General features: G+C 47.8%; 1 protein-coding gene across 1 annotated transcript in view; it reads right to left on the bottom strand.

Annotated features, from left to right (window-relative positions):
* Positions 1-2759: 2759 nt before the first annotated feature.
* The window catches only part of Slc22a2 (solute carrier family 22 member 2), a 31752-nt gene continuing 11235 nt past the window's right edge, over positions 2760-23276 (bottom strand). The window contains exons 5-11 of the mRNA XM_047558734.1: positions 22034-22148; positions 19930-20036; positions 18563-18777; positions 16632-16740; positions 15848-15960; positions 12536-12635; positions 2760-3316 (exon numbers count right to left, since the gene is read on the bottom strand). Coding sequence (XP_047414690.1) covers positions 3250-3316; positions 12536-12635; positions 15848-15960; positions 16632-16740; positions 18563-18777; positions 19930-20036; positions 22034-22148 — 826 coding nt within the window. The 3' untranslated portion in view covers positions 2760-3249. The remainder of the gene's footprint in view (positions 3317-12535; positions 12636-15847; positions 15961-16631; positions 16741-18562; positions 18778-19929; positions 20037-22033; positions 22149-23276) is intronic.

Below are 23276 nucleotides of genomic sequence, written 5' to 3'. Positions count from 1 at the left end.
CTCATACCCTTTTTCATACTCAATATTACTATTTTACTATTTTTTGTTAATTTTACTAATGAAATGAGTGAAAATTTTTGTTGTTTTAATTTGTATTTCTCTAAAAAAGGGGATGCACATCCTTTTTATAACTTACTTGACCATTTCTGTTATCTTCCATAAGTAATTATTCTTATTCTTGAATAATTCCCCCCCCATTTGATAGAGTTTTCTTCATTGATTTTCAGTAGTTCTTTATTTCTTTTGCATATTAGTCCTTTGAATATTTTTTGTGTGGTGCAAATGTTTTTCCACATCGGCCACTCATCCAGGTTTCCTCTTTGCTTGTCTGTGTGTGCAACGCCATTAGCTTTATTTCAATCTCGTTTTGTGTAGTCAAATGCAGTCTTTTGCTTTCTCTCTCTTGGATTTTGTTCTCAAGAAGTTCTACTTTATTGCCAATTGTGGAAATGTTCCCTTTTATCTTTTCGAAAATTGTGGGTTTGCAAATTAGAGTCTGCCTCTACAAAAGTCAGGAATTTCTTTTAGGGCCATGATAGGGAGCTCTCTTCTCCGACAATGCCTTGCTTGATATTTTAAAGATCTGAGGTTTTATAACGTTTCCAGGGAAGTCAGAAACAGCCAGCCCTACCTGAGACTTCGTGGTCACGATTTCCACAAAAATGATCCAGGTCAATGCTACTCAGCCTCCCAGAGTCCATCTTGGAACAGGTGCTTGATTTCAGATAACCACAGGTAATAATTGAAGTCATGTTCTACCACCCAACACCACGGATAGCACCTCCAGGCCGGTCCTTCTCCAGGGTTGCTGGCTCTTCCAAGGACAGTAAGGTCATCCATGTGTTCATTCCCAGTCACATCATGGGACAAACACCAGATTCCCACATTTGGGCATGTAGCTCCTCGGTCTTTCCACACTACCAGGTAGAGTATCAATCAGTGATTGGTCACCGAAAAAGAAACCAGTCCAGGTTTCTTAACTAAGGGCAATGTAATAAGATGCTTCCCTACAAAGTCGTTGCAGGGAGGGAGGAAGGGAGGAAGGCGTGCTAGAGAGCAGAGGGCTGTCCACCAAGGCCAGGGAGTGGCGCTGGCTCTGGCCGGGGCCCAGGGGCTTGCCCGTGCTCTGCATCTCAGGGTGGACCTTCTCTGCTGCTGCAGCCGCTGGAACTGTACCGCTGCTCCTGACGTGGCAAGGGCCCTGGCTTCTCCCGTGCTCTTGCTTCCTGTCCTTGGCCAGTGCTACCCGCTGGTAGAGCCTCGGAGGAAACCAGGAGGCCAAGGGCTTGGAAATGCAGTTTGCAGGTCTCAACACCTCAGGTTACAGAGAGAATGTAAAGGACTAGTGCAACTTCCTCGGGAAGACGTCTCTGCATGGTTTGGGTGCGTCCCCCAGGTTTCTTGTGTTGGAAACTTGGTCCCCGGCGTGGCAATAGGACCTTTAAGAGGTGGGGCCCAGGGGGAAATAAAGAGGTCAGTGGGTTGCTGCCCCTGGAGGGAGTGGGTGCAGTTCGTTGTTCTCAGTGAGCATGGCCGTAACAGAGCGAGACCCGCGACTTCCCGCTCGCTGGCTTCGTGCCTCTCCGCGCCACTGCTCCCTCGAGTGTGCTCCTACCATGGTGCCATCTTAGATCTTGTGATGCGGGCAGAGGGGACACCAGCCAGAACTGGTGCTGTGCTTTCAGCCTCCAAAGCTGTGAGCAAAACAGACCTCTTTTCTTTACAGAGTACTCAGCCTCAGGAATTTTTTATAGCAATGGAAAAGTGGACTAATATACAACTAGGCGATGTGCTTCCTCAAAGTGTGGGGAGAAACCAAAGAAGAATAGCTTAGGATCCAGGAGATAGACAGGGCATCCAACATACGAAAGAGGCAGTGGGCATGCTCGGGAAGGGGAAAGGAGAGCCAGGCAGTAGCTCTGCAGCAGGCCTGAAGATTCACAGCCAAACAGAGTGGGGGGACCCGTGGCTCCAGGTGGGAGAGCTCAGGGGTGCAGCGGGTGAGGGAAGAAAGAAAAGAAACCAGTGTGGGATGCGTGTGAACACACTGAGAGCACAGGCACTGTTCTGCCAGAGAGTTTGGGAAGAATCAATAATGAATATGTGGAAAACGAGGCAAAGCTGGAGCAGCAGCACGGACCTGTAATCCCAGTAGCTCAGGAGGCTGAGGTAGGAGGATCGCGAATTCTAGTTAGTGAGGCCCTGTCTCTAAATAAAATATAAAAAGGGCTGGGTATGTGGCTCAGTGGTTAAGTGCCCCTGGGTTCAATCCCCAGTCCCCCTCCCCTTCGGAAAAAAAAAAAAAAAAAAAGAAAAAAGCAATAAAAACAACCACAAACAGATTCAGGAAGGCAGAAAGTCATGAACAAAAGACGGCATAATCACAGGACTCTGGCTCAGCTGTCAGTAACAGCCACAGTCACAGTGATGTGAAGGTGGACTCTCTAATTTAATAAAAATGTGATACAGCAGTTTGAAGGTAAGAGAGAAGTATTGTTTTGGGAAGAGTGGAGAGGTGAAGATAGGTACATTTTCATTTTTTTATTGAAAAATCAATAGATACGGTGTAAGAAGAAAGATCAAGAATATTTTCTGGGCCAAAAAGTTATCATCTGTGATTTTAATTATACCAGCCATGTGCTCTGCTGAGCTCTGCTAAGGACCTCTTATGGAAGGTGTACATGTGCACTTATCTGGCATAGGTACAGAAGGACTTACGACTCAAGCTGTATTCTGAATCTTTTATTTGAATTTCCCTTATAGTCTAACTTACATAAAAATCAATGTATTCAAAAATTTCTTCACCTATGATCCTGAAAGCCCCTACTCAAAATTCTTGATGTACATTCTGGGCCACTTAATATTGTTTTGTGTGTTTGATTTCTTTAAGAAAACAAAATCTCTTCTCCCAACTCCATTGTTTTCCGATCTTTTCTATTTGGTTTCTCTTGCCCACAGTTCCCCTGTGTATTTTGGTTTGATGTCATGGTGGGAAAGGAATCAAGTAAAGGAATACAAAGATAGAAAAATAAAATTCCAGCAAACCAGTGGCTATCACCCTGGGAATGCTGGGAACAGAGCGGCTCAGCAGGACTGTCTGAAGGTTGGTTTTTACCCGGCAGTGCTACAAATTCTGCTGGCCATAGGTCTACATGGACGACGGAGCTGAACTGCCGGGTTCCAGGTGAGTGAAGACATCTCTGCTTCTGGCTTTGGCATCACCGAAACCAGGAGGGAGCAGCTCTCTCCTTAGTTCAGTGGGACGTCTGATTTCTTGACCTGGAGGTAAATCACTTTTTCTGTATTTTTCCTTGCTCTGTAATAAGAAGTAAAATCGGAGAGGGGAGAAAGAAATTATGAGGAGGCTTAACACCAAAATAAAGCGGATCATAAATAACACAAAACATCAGTATAGGATTTGTCCAGGATTAGTTTCACAGCATGTTGAGCGGTGATTCTCATAAAAAAAAAAAAAAAAAAAGGATGGAGCTTTATCAATAGCTAATACAATGGGTGTTTTAATGGGTGTTCTGCCTTCCTCTGTAATAGAGAATGCAAGTAGAGACTAAATTTAACTTTAAATCCGTTAAAAATGATGATTGCAAAATTCACATACTGTTATCAGTTCTCAAGCAGACTTTGAGAAATTATTTCTATGTAGTTCATTTACTTTTCAGCTGTCATGATGAGTGAAGAATGCAATGAAAACAGTTGCCCAGGTTGTGGGTTTTCTCCTTCATTCATCTCTGTGAATGCCAGGATGGTGCTGATGCTCATTGGAAGAATGCTGTTTTGTTCATTGTGCTATTCCAAGTCTAGCCCTTTGCACATGTCCCTCTTGATCGTCATATTGAATCCGGTGTGGGCTGCCCCTAGGACTCAGCTTCCCACAGAATTCCCGCATCTGGGCAGAGTTAGTACCACCTCCATTTCTGGATCATTTCAACCAGAGATGGGATTAACAAAGGCTCACCAAATCACCCCCTGGTGCAGGAATCCACTCGGGCTCCAGGTGGGGAGACACACAAATCTACTGAGCTCCCATAGTCTCCAGGTTCCCAAGAATAGCAACAGTATCAACAACAATAGCAGCATCAATAACCACAGTAACAGCAACAACAGCAGCAGCAACAGCAGCAGAAGCAACAACAGTGGTAGCAGATATAGCTGCAGTAGCAACAGTGGCAGCAATAACATCAGTGACAAAAGCAGTAGCAATAGTATCAGCAACAGCAGCAGCAACAGCAGCAACAACAATAACAGCAGCAACCATAATGTCAGCAGCAATGTCAGCAACAGCATCAACAATAACAGCAGCATCAACAGCAACAACAGCAGCATCAATAGCAACAGCAAAAGCATCAGCAGCAGCCACAACAGTAGTGACAGCAACAACAACAATAACAGCAGCAACCATAATGTCAACAGCAACATCAGCAATAGCATCGGCAACAGCAGCATCAATATCAACAGCATCAGCAGTAGCAATGGCACTAGCAACAACAGCATTAGTAGTAACAGCAACAGCAACATTAGCAGTAACAATAACAATAGCAAAAACAACAACTACAGTATCATCAACAATTTTAGCAACAATAACAGCATCATTAACAATATCAACAACAACATCAGGAGCAATAGCAACAATAGCAATAGCATCAACAACAGTGGCAACATTAGCAGCAGCCACAGCACCAATAACCACAGCATTTTCAGTAACAGCAGCAGCAGCAGCTGCAGCAACAGCAACAACAGTAGCACCAACAGCAACAGCAGCATCAATATCAACAGCATCAGCAGTAGCAACAGTACTAGCAACAACAGCAGCAACAACAGCATTAGTAGTAACAGCAACAGCAACATCAACAGTAGCAGCGTTAATAACAATTGCAAAAGCAACAACTACAGTACCATCAATAACTGTAGCAACAATAATAGCATCATTAACAATAGCAACATCATGAAAAACATTGGGAGCAACAGCAACAATAGCAACAGCATCAACAACAGCAGTAGCAGCCATAGCACTAATAACCACAGCAGTTTCAGCAACAGTAGTAGCAGCAGTGGCAGCAGCAGTAGCAGCCATAATGACAGCAATAATAATAGCAACAGCAGTAGCAGCACTGGCACCATCAGCAGCAGCCACAGCACCAACAACCACAGCAGCAACAGCAACAGCAGCAGCAGCAATTACAATAGCTGCAACAGCATAAGCAATCCTAGCTACAGTAGAAGAAGCAGCAGCAGCAATAGCATCATCAACAAGAGCAGCAGTACCAATGGCAGCAGCGTCAGTAGCAACAATAGCAGCATCAACAGCAATGGCAGAAGCAACAGCAATAGCATCAGCAACAGCAGCAGACAAAACACCATCAGCATCAGCAGCAGCAACGACGGTATCATCAACAAGAGCAGCACTACCAACGGCAGCAGTGAAAGTAGCAGCAATAGCAGCATTAATAGCAACAGCAGCAGCAGCAGCAGCAACAACTATAGCATCAGCAACAACAGCAGCAACAACAATAGCAGCAGCAACAGCAGCAGCCCAAACAGCAGCAGAAACAGCAGTAGGAGCAACAGTAGCAGTCATAACAGCAGCAATAGCAGCAGCTATAGCAGCAGCCACAACAGCAACAACAGCAGCAATCATAACGTCAGCAACAACAGCACCAGTAGCATCAGCAATAACAGCAGCAACAGCAGCAGTAGTATCAGCATCAGCAGTAGCAATGGCACTAGCAATGACAGCAGCAACGACAACATTAGTAGTAACAGCAACAACAGCAATAGCATCAACAACTACAGCAATAGCAACAATAGAAGCAGCAACAACAGCAACATCAATAGCAGCAGCGATAACAACAGCAAAACCAACAACTCCAGTATAATCAACAACTGCAGCAACAATAAAAGCATCATTAACAATAGCAACAACAACATCAGGAGCAACAGTAACAATAGCAACAGCAGTGGCAATATCAGCAACAGCCATAGCACCAATAACCACAGCAGCTTCAGCAATGGCAGCAGCAGCAGTAGCAGCCGTAGCAGCAGCAACAGTAACAGCTTCAACAGCAGCAACAACAGCAGCAATAGCAACAGCAGCAGTGGCCCTGGCACCAACAACCATAGCAGCAACAACCACAGTGGAAACAGCAACAGCAGTAGCAGCAGTAGCTACAGTAGCATCACCAACAGCAGCAGCAGCAGCAATAGTAACAATAGCAATGATAGCATCAACAATAACTGCACCAGCAGCAACACTATCAACCTCAACTGCAGCAACGGCATCAACAATAACCACAGCAGCAGCACCACCACCAACAGCATCATCGAAAATAGCAGCAGTACCAACATCAGCAGTGGCAGTAGCAACAATACCAGCATCAACAGCAACAATGGCAGCAGCACCACTGGCAGCAGTCACAGAGGAAATATGAGCAGCAGTACTGAGAGAAGCAACAGCATTGAAATCAATAGCAACAACAGGGGCAGTAATACCAGCAGCAATAGCAGCAGAAGCGACAGCAGCAGTAACAATAGCGGCAGCCACAGCAGCAGCATGAACAATCACAGCAGTCATAACAGGAGGATCTACAACAGCAGCAACAGTAGCAACAGCAGCATTAGTAGTTATAGCAACAGTAGTAATAGCATCAGCAACAACAATAGCAGCAGAAACAGTCACAACAGGAGCAGCAGCAACAGCAGCAATAGCAGCAGCAACAATGGCAACATCAACATCAATATCAGAAACAGTAATAACAACAGCAAAACCAGCAACTCCAGTATCATCAATAACTGCATCAACAATAACAATATTACTAACGAGAGTGACAACATCAGGAGCAACAGCAAAAATAGCAACAGCAACAGCAGCAGTGGCACCATCAGCAGCAGCCACAGCACCAACAACCACAGCAGCATCATCAACAGCAGCAGTAACCACCAAAGCAGTAGCAGCAGCAGCAATTACAATGGCTGCAACAGCAAAAGCAATCATAGCAGCAACAGCAATGGCATCATCAACAAGAGCAGCAGTACCAATGGCAGCAGTGTCAGTAGCAACAATAGCAGCATCAACAGCAATGGCAGAAGCAACAGCAATAGCATCAGCAACAGCAGCAGCCCAAACACCATCAACATCAGCAGCAGCAATGACGGTATCATCAACAAGAGCAGCACTGACGGCAGCAGTGGAAGTAGCAACAATAGTAGCATTGATAGCACCAGCAACAACAGCAGCAACAACAACTATAGCATCAGCAACAATAGCAGCAACAACAACAGCAGCAGCAACAGCAGCAGCCCAAACAGCAGCAGAAACAGCAGCAGGAGCAACAGTAGCAGTCATAACAGCAGCAATAGCAGCAGCTATAGCAGCAGCCACAACAGCAACAACAGCAGCAATCATAATGTCAGCAGCAACAGCACCAATAGCATCAGCAATAACAGCAGCATTGACAGCAATAATATAAGCAGCAGCAGCAGCAGCATCAACAACTGCAGCAACAATAAAAGCATCAACAGCATCAGCAGTAGCAATGGCACTAGCAATGACAGCAGCAATAACAACTTTAGTAGTAAGAGCAACAACAGCAATAGCATCAACAACTATAGCAGCAGCAACAATAGAAGCAGCAACAACAGCAACATCAATAGCAGCAGCGATAACAACAGCAAAACCAACAACTCCAGTATCATCAATAACTGTGTCAACAATAACAGTATTACTAACAAGAGTGACAACATCAGGAGCAACAGCAACAATAGCGACAGCATCAGCAGCAGTGGCAATGTCAGCAGTAGCCACAGCACCAACATCCACATAAGTTTCAGCAACAGCAGCAGCAGCAGTAGCGGTCATAAGGACAGCAATAGCAGCAGCTATAACAGCAGCAACAACAATAGCGTCAGCAATAGCAACGACCATAGTATTGGCCACAACAGCAGCAATAGCAACAGCAATATCAGCAGTGGTCACATCAGCAGCAGCCACAGCACCAACGACCACAGCAGTTTCAGCAACAGCAGCAGCAGCAGGGGTAGCGGCCATAACAGCATCAATAGCAGCCACTACAACAGCAGCAACAACAATAGCATCAGCAATAGCAGCAGCTACAGCAGCAATAGCAACAGCAGCAGCAGCCACAGCACCAACAACCACAGTAGCAACATCAACAGCAGCAATAGCTACCACAGCATCACCACCAGCAACAGCAGCAATAATAGTATCAACAATAATCACAGCAGCAATGACAGCAGCAACATCAACAGCAGAAACAGCACCAGCAGCACCAGCAGCAGCAATTACAATGGCTGCAACAGCAAAAGCAATCATGGCAGCAGCAGCAACGGCATCATCAACAAGAGCAGCGGGATCAATGGCAGCGGTGTCAGCAGCAACAATAGCAGCATCAACAGAAACGGCAGCAGCAACAGCGATGGCACGAGTAACGGCAGCAGCAACAATGGCAGCAGCCCTGGCAGTACTGAGAGCAGCAACATCAGCACTGAAATCAGCAGCAGCAGCAGTGGCAGTAGTAACAGCAGCAGCACCAAGAACTGCAGCCACCACTGACTGACAGTTGCCTACATGCCCACAACTGCATAGGTGCTCCGCCACCTTGTCCCGTGGGTAAGCCCGGCCCTCAAGGGGCATGGAGAGTGCATGGAACCTGGAATGCAGTTGCAAGGATGGGAACTGTGGCTTTGTCCCTCGCTGACTGTGACTCTGGGCATGTCCTTTAATATCTCTGTGCCTGGGCTGCTTTCGGTTGTCAATGGGTTACTAATAATACCTAATTCATAGGGGCATTGTGAGGCCTCAGGGAGGGAATCCTTGGGAAGGCCTCAGAAAGCAGCAGCTGAGAGCCTGTGACAAATGTGAGCCAGTGTTCTCCCTTTACAGAGAAGGCAGCAGGCTCACAGGGGAGCTGCAGAGCGCATTAGCAGGACGTGCACCATGTGTCCTTCACCAGCGAGGGCCTTGTGCCCTTGGGAGCCGAGTGCCCTGGGTGGAGGGGGAGAGGCTCCTGCCCTGTCCTGTTCTCCATGTCTGGGAGTCTGTTCCTGGGGTCCACTCTGGGTGCCAACTGTGGTCTGTCCTCCTACTTGTGGATGCCCTGCCTCCCCCCCCTCTTTGTACAGGTGCCCTTGACCCAGCTGCCTCGGCCCTTGTCCCTCCCTAATTCCCTGGGCCTCCCACAGGTTTGCCTTCTACATGTGACCAGTGAACAAGGTTGCCTAATACAGAGAAAAAACAAGGGAGAAAGGAAACAACCCCGGTATGAATCGTCGTCGGAGGATCTGAAGATCATAAAGAGAAAGGCTACTGGAAATATCTCTTTAGCCACCCCATACCAGCCTGATGAAAACTGAGCTGGGATGGGGCAGGAGTGTGTGCTTCGAATAGCAGGCTCGGAACAGCTCAGAACACGCTTTATGGTTTGGTCTCCAACGAGTGGTCTCAGTACTTTTTTGTTTTGTAGAACAACTAGGAAAGCTTCTCAGAGCAGTTACCATGGCTCTGGATGTTTACTAGGTACCAGGAAGTTTACATACATTGTCTCAGTTAATGGTTACAAAAATCCAATGAGTGCACACTGTTGTCCCCATTTACAAATGAAGGTTCTGAGGCAATAAGGCCACGCCGATGGGAAGGTGAGCAAGGTCTCTCAGGCTTATGGCCTGTGCTCCTCACTGCCATGCACCACTGCCGGCCTGACCTGAGCTGGCTGAGAGAAGCCCAGGAGGCCTCTGCACTTACCCACGGATATCTGGAGAGCTCCTGCCCTGTGTGTGTGTGTGTGTGTGTGTGTGTGTGTGTGTGTGTTTGTGTGTGTGTGTGTGTGTGTGTGTAAACACTGTGTGGGTCAAACAAAGCATTTGAGGACCTGGTCTGTCCTGGGGCTGCCAGTGTATGACCCCTTTTAACTCTCAGATCAAGTTCTGAGGAAAAGCCTCAGACCTCAGACCTCAGTGATTCAGCAGCATTGTGCCACGTACTGGATATGAAGGGTCGTGTGGGTCAGTGGAAAGGAGGAAAGTCAGTTTAGTTCATGGCCCCGATGGGCCAAAAATGCAGAGGACAAGAGAGATTAAAATGTCTTAGCATACCATAGAACAGACTGTGGAGAGGGAATTGTAAGATTTCTCTTTAGACTTTTTTCTAGTAGGTTCGTATGGTTTAAAATCCAGAAATTGTAAAAAGATATGCATTGACAATCTCCCTCCTATCCATATCCCATAGCTACCAAATGCCATAGACACCAATGTTATGGTTCTTGCACATTATTCCAGAGATTCAAGTAAAACAGATATATGTGATACATACATACATATGTGTGTTCATACAGATACATTACATACACCTATAGCAGTACTCCCTGTCCTTGGGGTACATTCTAAGCCCCCAGTGGATATCTGAAACCACAGACAGTATTGAACATGATATATGCTGTTTCTTCTCTATGTAGATACTTTTGATCAAGTTTAGTTTAGAAAGTAGGCACAATGAGAGATTCATTCTCACCATATTGATTGACAACCTTAGCATATATTATTTTTTCTTTCTGTACTAAGTTGAGAATTTTACCTTTTCACTTAAAGCAAGTACTTTACAGTTTCTCTTTGGCAGGTCCAGTTTGCCAGCACGCTACTTCAGGATCATTATTTAGTAAAATAAGAGTTATTGAACGCAGCGCTGTCATGACTTAGCAGTCTGTCTGATAACTGAGATGGCTGCCCAGTGACTAACAGGTGGGCAGCATGTATGTCAGAGGTACTGTGGACAAAGGAATCATTCACATCATGAGTGTGAGGTTTACCACAAGAGGCACAGCCCACGTTTTCACCATGCTGATCAGAACAGCATGTGATGTAAAATGTATGACTTGTCTCTTTCTGCAACTTTCCTTTTAAATATTTTCACACAGCGATGGATGGAGGGGGACCACAGGTAATTGAAACTGTGGAAAGTAAAGCCATGGGATTAGCGGGGGCTATTTTTTTGTGTGTGACACACACACACACACACACACACACACACACACACACACAATTTCATTTCTATAGTGTTTTGGTCAGCTTTTTTGCTGCTGTAACCAAAAGACCTGACAAGAACAATTTGAGGAGGAAAAGTTTATTTGGGATCTCATGGTTTCAGAGGTCTTAGTCCTGGATGGCTGACTCCATTTTGGGGGGCCCAAGGTGAGGCAGAACATCAGGGAAGAAGAGGGTGGTAGAGGAAAATGGCTCAGAACACGATGAGTAGGAAGCACAAAGAGAGCTGTTCTCACCAGGACAAAATACAAACCCCAAAGGCCCACCCCAGGGCCCACCTCCTCCAGCCACAACCTACCTGCCTTCAGTTATCAATCACTTAATCCATATCAGGATTAATTCACTGGTCGGGCTAAGGCTCTCCTAACCCATTCATTCACTTCTAAGCCTTCCTGCATTGTTTCACACATGAGCTTTTGGGAGACATCTAATATCTAAATCACAACATATACTTTCACTGTTTTTAGCAATACTTTATATGTTTATATATTTACACTGTATTTTCACAAATAATAAAACACCTACTTTTCTATGTTTTGCTTTTTTGCCATTATGGTACATCTTGAAGAACTTTCCTTATCAGGGTATTAAAGCTGCCTCCTATTTTTTAAATGGCTGTGTAGTATTTTGTTGAATGGGCTCTTGTAATTTATTTAACCAGTCTTCCAGAAAATGTGCATTTAGGTTGTTTCTAATCTTTGTTACGTAAAAAATGCTTGATCTACATGTGTCACTTTGCTCATGTAAATTCTGAGCAGGTGGAATTGCTAAGTTAAAGGACGTGCACATTCATCATTGCGACATTTGTCACAGGTTCCCAATCTGTACTCCTCCGAGCAATGCAGGGGCTGCCGCCCCCACCCTCATCCCTGCCTCTCTCTCAAGACACCAGGCTCCAGGTAAGGTGATCTGGAACAATCCAAGTGTACATTTGCATTTCTTGGATCATACAGGAGGCTGAGCATATTCTCTTGTATTTAAGAGCTATTTGGATTTCCTTTTTGCTGAATTAGCTGCTCAAGTTCTTTGCCTTTTATTTTAATTGGGTAGTTACTCCTATGGATTTGTTAGGGCTCTTTATATATTCAGGAAATCAGCCCTTTATACAGCAGGGACTATTTTCTCTAAATTTGCCATTTTGTTTTTATGATAGCTTTTTGAAGCAGATTTTTAAATTTTTGTGAATGCCAACTAATGAACCTTTCTTCTATGAGTCTTGTATTATTATTATTATTGTCATATTTAGAAAGACCTTCCTTATCATGAAAGTATAAAGGAAGCCTCCTACAGCATATTTATTACTGTATACTTCCTTTCTTTCTTTTTTAATGTTTAAGCCTTTGGTTTAACTTGAATTTATCCCACAGTGTGATATGAGGTACAGATTCGACCTCATCTTTCTCTCCAACTGGGTAGAGTTGTCCCAAAACTTTACTGAAAAATTCACTTAGGAACCCCAGTTGCCTACCTTTGCATGTTCTCAACTTCCTCAATGGTCTCAGGCAGAGCCTTCCCTTTGGTCTCTGGGAGCAACAACACCAGTCCTCCAGCAACCAAGCCAACCACAGCTAGAAGGCAAACAGTGCAAATCACATTTAGAGATGGAAAGGCAGATTCCTGTAATTAGAGTTCTCTCTCTCTCCTCTCTCTCTCTTGTTTTCCTATATTTATTTATAGATTTCTTTGCCATCTTGAATTGCCTTATTTTCCATCATAAATATTATGCCAATTCCAAATGCCATTGGCTGACCATTCCTTTTAGGGAAATGAAATACTTAACATTTTGAGTCAAATTTATTCTAGGCAAGAGGACATTGCCACAATACTAAGAGACTTCGGAGTTAGAAAATAACTCTGGAAAAAAACCTAACTATGAAAAAGAACATAACTCTGCCAATATAAAGCACTTGGTAATGAAAATAAGTCGGAAAAATTGGACCATTACCAGCAAATAAAGTAAGAGTCCCATGTCACTGCACAATGGCATTAAAAACATGGTTCCTTTAGTCCAAGATCAGGGGTTTGTCAAGTTCCTGTTGTTCTTTTTCCTTCGACTCTAGTTGTGCTTTTCAGTGACAACCAGAGTTGCTACAGTTGACAGTTTTGTTTCTTTAAATTCTGATACAGTTTTGGTCCTGGTGCCACGTGCGTTTATATTTCCTAACAGAATGCAGGAAGTGGGATGTGGGATCTTTGCTAGTTGGGGATTTCAAAGCACTGCCTGCTGGATTCCACTTTTACCCTCAAAAAATGGCGACCGTAGATGCCACAAAGCACTGCCACTGAAGCACCAAGCGCCTGGTCCCACTGACTTCCTCACCAGTCTGTGGGTCTTGGGAAGTTCTGCAATCGCTCTGACCGTCTGATTTTTCTGGACAAAATATCTACCTTGCAGGCTTGTTATGAAGTTGAACTGAGTTAATATTTGTCTGAACTACGGACGTGGTTACTGAATAGCTAACCTATCTAACTCCCCCAAACCTCCCAAAGTTACTAGTCACTGTATTGCAATGGGTGCCAGCAGGAAGCACACCCAGTTGGCATATGAGCTTCTGAAGAGAGAATTCCCACGAACAATAGATTCATCAAATTTTCCATTTAGCGTTGTACATTTACAAAGGCCAGCTAACAAGCCAGGATAAGCATCCTCGACTTTTCCAGGATCCTTCAACCAGGATTTTCCAATGCTTTGATCTTCATTGAAGACTTAGGTGGCTGTTTAGTAGCTATTTCAAGCCCACCATTAGCACACTAGTATCGTGTGAAAAAGAGAAGGAAAGAAGTTAAATGCACAATTACAAGACCTGTTTCCTGCTAGCTGCCAGATTAAAGGTTGGCAAGGGAAGGAGACGAGACTTTCAAAAGTAAAATGGGGATTGTCTTTGAGTTAATGTCGAGGACTGAAATGCAGTCACGGGGCTTGGCGGTAGGGCTCTTGCCTATCAAGTGTGAGGCCCTGTGTTTGCTCCCCAGCACTGTCAAAAAAAAAAGAAAAGAGAATGAAAGTAATTTGGGTGTGATGGCAAGCACACGTAGTCCCAGGGACTTGGGAGACTGAGGAAGGAGAGTCGCTTGAGCCCAGGAGAAGGCCAGGTGGGCATCACAGCAAGAAGGGAAGAGAAGGGAAGGAGGGCAGGCAGGAAAGAGCACCACGCTTCCTTACCTTCTCCAGGGAAGGCGAGGCATGAGCCCGGCCGAAGTCTGGACCTTGTGTTGCTTAGTTAAATAGTAGTTAGAAAAACATGAAATATCCCTTTGCTCCCAGAAATATTCTCCTGACCCCTCGGCCACCTGCTGTCCACCTAAGGGAGTGGCTGAGGCTGAGATGCCTCTAACTCCGCTCAGAAGGAGGCCGGAGGGTGGGATGGGCACCTCTTCAGAGGACGAGGGGCTCTGGGACAGTCCCTCAGCCAGTGTTGGAGAAGAGGACTCTGGGGCAAGGGTCCCTTCAGCAGTGCCAGCAACTCTGGGGCCAGGCACGGTTCTCTCTGGACAACGAGCTGTCTGTTATGATACCGGGTGTGAGGAGTCCGCCGAGTCTGTTTTGGGGGGAGGTCCACGGATGGTCTGGAGCGGCTGTGACAGATGCAGCGCAGACAAAGCCCTGTTTCCCCCCAGATCCCTTGAAAAGGGAAGAAACAGACCAAGGCAAGCGTGGGGGGTGGGGGGCAGACAGGGGAGAAGCCGGAGGTGCTTCCCCGTGGCCACCAGCAGGTCAGACCGCAGCCTCTCTCCTCCCAACCACATTATGTCCTCGCGTGCCCAAGGGAAAGGACTACACAGTCACATTAAAGGTGGCTCAGAGTGGATCCCCCGGGAGGCTGAGAGGGGTGCTCTGAGGTGTCCAGTTAAGCCGAGCAGAGGACTGTGTGCATGAGTCTAACAGGGTTCACATCTCCGGTCTGGGCGACCCGAGGGGAGCATCTGTCCCACAGCCTGCACTGTGGGGAAAGGCAGCTGCCGGGATCCCCAGGACCCTTCCAGACTTCGTGTCCAGCATGCTCTGGACTCGTCCCTGGCACCTGCTATCTGTGCTCAGTGCCTGTGTTCCCACCTGTCCCAGCTCCACTGGCAGTGGGAAGGGGAAGGACAGTCCCAGCTCCCGAAGTCCGAGAGTCCTGGGGGTGGGCGGGTCATGCCCACAGGCAGCCACCACCAAAGCACTTTTTACTCTTGGATTTCGTTTCCTCTGTGTTTTGGAAATTGTCACCTGCAAAATTTTAACTGCCTTTCTTTGACATAATAAAAGGGCTTTGTGTTTTAGTGCTGCTGGGCACAGAGTCAGGAAGCTTCGCTCTCTGACCGAGACCCGGAGGGGGAGGGTCAGCAGAGAGAGCTGGGGGCTGCAGGAAGATGGCCTCCCGCCCACCCCTGTCCTCTGCCTCTGAAGCATGAGTCCCATGATTGTGTTAGGCGTGACTGATGGTATTACAAATGCTAGTGTTGCTAATTAGCATTACCAATAACGTTACAAATCCTAGTAACTAGTATTTACTAATGGGCATGGTGCCTGTGGAGAAATAGAGGTCCCTAGAAAAATGGGTCGTGTTCAAGACCTCTATGGCCATAGCCTTTCTTTTGGGGGGTGGGGGGTTACCGGGGATTGAACTCAGGGGACTCCACTGAGCCACATCCCCAGCCCTATTTTGTATTTTATTTAGAGACAGGGTCTCACTGAGTTGCTCAACGCCTCGCTGTTGCTGGGGCTGCCTTCAGACTCGGGATCCTCCTGCCTCAGCCTCCGGAACCGCTGGGATTACAGGCGTGCGTCATTTCTTACCAAACACCACCAGAGGGAGCTCCAGCCAGACCTCAGTGAGTCGGTAAACCAGGAACGGCGTGAAGATGCCGCCGATGTCACACAGCGAGGAGCAGACCTGCACGCCCAGGTTCCTGAAGTGCGGGATTTAACCATTTAACTTATCACAGGAGGGCAGGGGTCTCCCCGCTCCCCCGACTCCTCCTTCCCCAAAGCACTGACTGTCCGAGAACCGAGGAGCATGGCTCGCACGCTTCCCTCCCTCCCGCTCCTCCTCCTCCTCCCGCGCCCCTTCTCCATGGAGGTGCTGGAGATTGAACCTGCTAGGCAAGTGCCGCACCACTGAGCTGTATCTGCAGGCCTTCTCAAAATTGTGTTTCACACAGGATCTCTTGCTAAGTTGCCCAGGCTGGACTTGAACTTGCGATCCTCCTGCCTCAGCCTCCCGCGTCACTGGGATGATGGGCGTGCGCCACCCCACCCGATTGCTCGCATTATATTCAAGGTACAAAGATGGTGCTTGCACACCCCTTGTGCTCGCCAACCTCCAGGAGGAGGAGCAACCTGACCTCGCACTTGTCGCCCGCCCTCCCAGCCACCTGTGCTCCCTCTCTTGCATCCCCTGCCTGCTGTTCCCAAGCAGCCTCTGGATGCAGCCTCCACCTGCCTGTAGGAGGGAGGGGCCCTGCTGGCCTGCTGGCCTCTCTGCCTCACCTTCCCCACGCTGTGCTTTCCAAGGCAGGGAGAGCCCCGCTGTGCCAGGCGACCCAGGAGAAAACAGGGCTGGTGGCACCTGTCCGCTCACCTAATGAACGTGGGGTACAGCTCGGCGTTGACCAGGCACACGATCTCATAGGCCATGGTGATCCCCATTCTGCCCAGGCACGCGACGGCGACCTTGAGCCCATGCAGATCTGCGGGGAAGAGCGTGCTGCTCAGACAGTGCACAGCAGCCCCGGCTCCCGAGCGGGGTGGTCTGAGAGGTTCCCTGCTCGGAACGGAAGCCGGTGGGTCTCCAGGCTCAGGACGGGCAGCAAGCTCCCCGGAGCTGCTTAACCTTAGATGCCATCTGAGTCTTTCTTCTTTAAAAACGACTTTCGTGGCTCCCCCATTATCAATGCACCCTAGGGAGCGGAACGTTCTGCTGGGTGAACCTGCAGGGACGTGCCACCATTGCCGCAGGCCATAGTTTACACTAGGATTTGAAGTGGCTCTTGGTGGTGACATGTTGTGGGTCAGGGCGAATGTCCGATGACGTATGTCCACCACTGCAGCCGCACAGAGCTTTCCTCTGCCTCCCGAGTCCCCTGCCCTCTGCCTCTCCAGCTGCCCCATCCCTGGCGACCTCTGATCTTTCTAGGTCTCCACCGTTTTGCCTCTAGGACCCTCTAACCACTGGACTCCTGTTGTGAACGGCAACTGTGGGCCAGCAGTTTCCAAAGCTGGGGCCACGCGGCAGGGGTCACCCCAGAGAGACCGCAAAGCTTGGGCATATTTTCAATAAGTGCTGTTCAATGAAGGAGTGGAGCAACGCTTCACCTGGCTGCAAGGACTCTGTTCTAGGTTTGGCCCTCTTCCACTGACAAAGTCAGTCCTGAGAGTCGCTCACGGGTGGCACGCACATTCTCTCTCTTACTCGGCAGGAAGCTGTGGAGTGGAGGAGGGAGCTTCCCAGAAGTCCCGAGCCAGACTGTCACCTTGGGCCTGCTCTCCCAGCGCCCAGGCCCCTGCTAGGGTCAGCTCTGAGGCTGTAGCTCAAGGTCTCACGTCATCCCTTGTTGTCACATCAGAGTGCAGCTGGGTGCACATCGGTGTTCTTATTTTTAGTTTCAGTTTTTATTCAAAACGTGATGCTATGCGATTCTATTTTTTTTGTTGTATTTAACATTTTTTTCTTTGTGTTTTCTTTTTAGTTTTACATAACATTAGGATTCAGTTTGACATAATTATAAAGGCATGGACCATAATTCACTCTAATTGGGTCCCCAGTACGTCCTCTTTTCCCTCCCTTCCTCCCTCATCCCCATCCCTCTACTCAACTGATCTTTCTGCTACTTATTTTTAGTTTACTTATTTTTTTTAGTAAGCGTCTTGTGGACATACATGATGGTGAAGTTCACTGTGGTATATTCATGTATGTACTTTGTACATGGGAAGTCCCATCAGATTCATTCCACTCTTCTTCCCTTACCCCATCCCTTCTCCACTCCCTCAATCCCCTTCATCTAATCCACTGATCTTTCTTCTATTTTGATAGAATCCTCCATTTCCTTTCTCTCTCTCTCTCTCTTTTTACCCCTTGATTTTGGACTAGCTTTTTCATATCAGAAAGAACATTCAGTCTTTGTTTTTTTGAGGAATTGTCTTATTTCACTTAGCATAATGGTCTCCAGTTCCATCTATTTACCAGCAAATGCCATGATTTCATTCTTCTTTATGGCTGAGTAATACTCCACTCTGTATATGTACAACATTTTCTTTATCCATTCATCGGCTGAAGGGCACCTAGGTTGGCTCCATAGATTGACTATTGTGATTTGTGCTGCTATAAACATTGTGCATCACTCTTCTTAGGAGCAGTTTGGCCATATAGGTTTGCTCAGAAAGGTCCTGAGTGTTCCCCTTTGTCTTTCCAAATAGATCTGTGTGATAAATTACAAGGACTTCCTATCACAGGGCCATGACACCCCCTCTTAAGGCCTTGGGGACAAGATCCCAGCTTGTCCTGAAACTTACCATCAGGGATAAAAATGGAAGCTAGACAGGCCACTCCTGCCATCATGTTTGACGCAGCCCAAGGATACCGGCGACCCACACGGTCAATGGTGAGGATGATGGCGAAGGCGGCTGGGAATTCAACAAGTGCAGAGTAGAAGAAATCCAGGTAGATGTTGTCCCCCGAGAGGCCCATGTGCATAATGAGGCCCTGGTAGAGGACAGAGCTCGTGAACCTGGGCAGGAAGGAGAGACGCAGTCAGACTGAGCACCACACCCCCACCCATGGAGAAGCTTCTGGAAGAACAGGAGTTGACGGGGCGACCTCTCCCTCCATCCCCTCTCTTTGACACTAGCTGATCCACCTCTGTGGCTGGCTGTGACCAGAGAACAAGGAACAGGGGAGCAATCAAGATGACTCCCTGTGAAGGCCCGGAGTGCCTTAGCAGAGCACCGTACTGAGGGAGAACCATCTGGAGTTCAGAGGTTGTGAATCGTGCCTCTTCGTGGTCTTTGAAAGCAGTCGGGACAAGAGGACCGACCTCAGGAGGCCAGAGCAGCTCGGCTCCCTTCTCCACGATTTCCTTCTGCCCTGACGGGTCTAGTTTTGTTGACTTGAAACAGTCATCACTGTAATGGAAGACCCGAGGACGGTCAGGAGTCACGAAGGTGACAGGGAAGCAAGGAGAAGGAGGCCAGATCTCCAGGCTGCCTTCCCCCTGAAAGGCTGTGACGAGCTTCGCTTGGGTCAGTGGTGACAAGCCTGCGGGGCTGGTGCAGGACACTGTGCTCTGAGCACCTTTCTAGGAAAGGCACGACCCAGAGCTCCGCGCAGCCGGCGGAGGCCAAGGCGGCTCGCTCAGTAAGGGGACCGTGGAACCCCCGGGATATTCTTGATCATAAGTGTATTCATTTTTCCCCTCTAGGAACAAAAAGAAAAAGAAATGTCTCTTTCCTTGGCAGCCCTGGACAACTGAGAGGTCCACACTCCTCTTTGGCTCACCTGCGCCCGTAGTTCTCAGGTTGGCCACGTACTGGGATCACCTGGAGGATGTCAGTGCGCTTGACTACCGGGCACTGCCCCAGGCCATTTAGACCGGTTTCTGGAGACGAGGGTCTGCTTTGGCATCTTAGAACCCCAGAGATGCTAACTCCCTGAGCAGCCCAGGTTGAGGCCTTGCCGACCTCCACCGAGCCCTGGAAGCTTGGTGAGAACGGCGTTTCCTGGAAAGCCTCGCCGTGAGCCACAGGCCACCGTCCCCCTTGGATGCTACACCAGGACGAGGTCATGCTGAAGCCGCCCTTGTTTCCGCCCTTGATGTGGGTGACTGCGATTCAATGCATTTGGAGGGATTTTAAATCAAGAGCCACAAAGAAAAACATCTTACCAGTTGTACATCAAGATCAAGGTGTGCTTCCTTATCTGAGGGGTTCTGACCAAGTCAAGAAAGGAAGGACTCAGCTTCTCGCCGACTTCCTCATCTGCTCTCAGGTTCTAAGCAAAGAAGTAATGAAAATGGCTTCCTCTTTTTAATGGTGGGGTCCCTGGTCCAAGGGAAATGATCATGATATCCACACTTCTGGAGTCCACCATGTGCCCGGTCCTACAATGTGGACTTCTTATTTTGTCTGATTTAATCTTTACAAAGAATCTATAAGTGAGGATCTATTTTTCCAACCCATTTTATGGAAGAGGAATACATAATCATAATGGATACAGAGAAGTTAGGCAAATTGTGGTGCATAGTTAAAGAGACATTTTTAAGGCACCTTAAGCAGCGAGTCACCCATGTGGACCCCTCTGCGGCCTGTCAGGCAGGAGGTTCAAGTCTCTCTGGGACCTTTACCTTCAGACCAGCATCAGCACTGGCTGGAACTTCTTAGAAATAGCATATCTACACTATGGAGCCCACTAAGGTATGGAACCCACAAATGGATAGAGACAGTGGCATCTATACACGGTGGAGGGTTATTCAGCCATAAATAAAGATGAAATCATCTCATTTGCAGGAAAATGGATGAAACTTGAGGAACATAATGTTAACCAAAATAAGTCTAACTCAGGAGGTCGGGGGTCATATGTCTTCTCTCATATGTGGAAGCTAGAGAGCAGATGCAAAAGAAAGATGTGGGGGGATCTTATGAAACTTGAAGAGCCATCAGAAAAGTAGAGGAAAGGAACAAGGGGAAGGGGGAAAGGAAATATGGGGAATGATATTGGCCAAATTACCTTGTTATATTGTGTGCACGCATGAGTAAGTAACAAGGAATCCCACCATTATCTACAACTATAATGCGCCAATAAGAAGTATGGGAAAAAGTAATAAAGTATCGAGACACAGATGGCGATGTGCATTGTCACGAGGTCCCCAGGCGACGAGTGTAATCAACACATGACATGTTCAGCTCTGGAAAAACAGTCGCTAGGTGATGGAGCTTGGACTCTCCATTCTACTGCCTCCTTCCCCAAAGGGATGTTGACAGTCCATGAAAGAATGGAACATGAGCAAGACTGGCAGTCACCAGACGGTCACCATGGTCTGAACGTCATCTCTGGTGGGACAGTGACTCACAGACTGACACCCTGTCCAATCAACAAAAGAATCTAAAACCAAAGCATTAGAGTCACCTGGTCATTAGTAGAAAAGCAGGTGCATTTCCACAGACTAGGAATGGGGGAAGTGAAGAAAAAAGTCACCCGTGCCTGCAAACCTCGCCCTAGACGTCGTGAATCCGAGCTCTTACAGGAGATCTACCTAGATCCTCATTCAGAAGGGATTCACTCTTATTTCAACATAATTCCCTAATGTCCTTCATTTTCTCTTCTCTAGTCCCGGTTAGGAGAAAAGGATTGAGGCCAAGGTGATGAGATCTACTGACGGCCAAGTGCACCTCCCTAGAAAAGCGCGGCTCAGGTGAACGGGAACGACTCCGGGAGCAAACTGTGGTCAGTGAGCCCCGCGACGCTGGCCACTGGGTGTGGCACCAATTGATTATTCTTGTGCATAAGAAAAAGATTCTTCTTGTGCAGGTGCCAAAGAAAAAGAAAAGGGCTTTTCCTTGCCAGCCCTGAAGCACAAGTGGCTTCCTCAGTGACTGGATTCTCTTTAAGAAGGCAGAGGTTTGCTTAAAATGTTTGGAAACAATTTCTATCCAAGATATTATTTGTGTTCAAAGGACTGTTTTATGGACCTGGGCATCTGACCTGGGGACACTGGATGTGCCTGTGGGTGGGATAGTGGCCAGTGGTGCTGTGAGCCGCACAAGAGAGAAGCTCTTCATTTGACTTTGGAATTTCGAATTCCTTGTGAGTTGGGTGCTTGGATCTGTTTGCAGAGCTCTCCTGAGGAACTGTACGTCTCAGGCATGAAATAGTCTTTTGCATTTCCTACAAGAAGGCCCAAATGCACAGTGGTGGGCTCCGCCGTGGCTCCTCATTTCCATTGCTAATGGCACGGTGTCCCAGCCCCTCCCCATGACTGCCCCACTTACCTGGAGAGAGTCTGGCGTGGGTCTTCCGTTTTTCTTGGCAATGTACTTAATGATGCTCATGGCTTTTGCATTTCTGTTCTGGGAGATCAGCCACCTTGGAGACTCAGGAATGCACCTAGAGCACAATGTCAGTGGAGGGGAGACTTTAGCTGGCCCGCCCCCATCTGCGTACCCGGGGACCTGTGAGGATCTTACCGGGGGTGTTCAGCAGGATCTAGAAAGGAGATAAAGACCCTGCAGCGCGTGTTTGATTCTTTCCTTCCTCAAGCGCTGACTTGTAGTCAGCCTTGGCTGGAAGCCTTCAGGCTCCCTCCTCAGGGGTCCCCCAGCCTTTTGTAAAAGCCTGAGAACTGACAGAAGGGGTCAAAGGGGAAGTGTGCCAACCCTCGTGGGGAAAGCAAGTGTGCGTGTGTGCGTGTATCGTGTGTCACATATAAATAACATATCATTCCCGAAACTGATTTCCCCGAGGGCACAGTGAGTATCTGAAGTCAGGGCTCTTCTTGCAGCGGTCACAGCATAAAGGTAGGTAGCAGGGATCACGGCTCAGTGCCCTGAGGGGCAGGGATCCTTGGGACCTGGGATGGATGCTTCTGTGGCAGTACCACGGGGGGGGGGGGGGGGGGGGGGGGGAGCCAGGGCAACTCCTTTTGGCTGAGCTCGGGTTGGGACCAGGAGTATGGCTATTCCTCCACGGCTAACCACAGCTCACACTGTGTCACTGAAGGGCTGTTTTCCTAGATGCCACCTGGTGCTCATGAGCATCTCCAGTCTCACCCTTAATGAAGCCCAGGGTCAACTTGGCCAACTGTTGCCTGGACTGGAGGACCAGAAGGCAGGGAGTCCCAGAATGTGGGAGCCCAAACAGGCTTCCAGCTGGAAGGTCTGGGTAGAGCTTACCCAAATAGTCAAAGACCTGTTAGATAGTACAGAAATCAAATCAATATTTTGGAAAATTAGGACTACTGAGCAAAAACCACAGGAGTGGAAATTCTGGTCAATCCAAGTTCTCCTGAACATAAGCTTTGAATTCACTCTAGAGTAAAGTGGCTTGCTTCATGATAAAACAGGGTTACTCATATTCAGGCAAAGGCTGGACTGTCATCCACAGGAATGGGAATCTGGCCTGGGACAGGACACTGGACCACAGGGCCCAGTGTTACCTGACCTCAGAGCTGACTGCACATAGGGCCAGTCAAGTAATACATCAGCCAGTTGACCGTTGATGCCAACAGCAGCAGGG

Source organism: Sciurus carolinensis, chromosome 7 (genome assembly GCF_902686445.1).
Source record: "Sciurus carolinensis chromosome 7, mSciCar1.2, whole genome shotgun sequence".
Classification (NCBI taxonomy): Eukaryota; Metazoa; Chordata; class Mammalia; order Rodentia; family Sciuridae; genus Sciurus; species Sciurus carolinensis.
The sequence above is the reverse complement of the archived record's forward strand: the minus strand, read 5'-3'. Positions and strand labels throughout refer to the sequence as shown.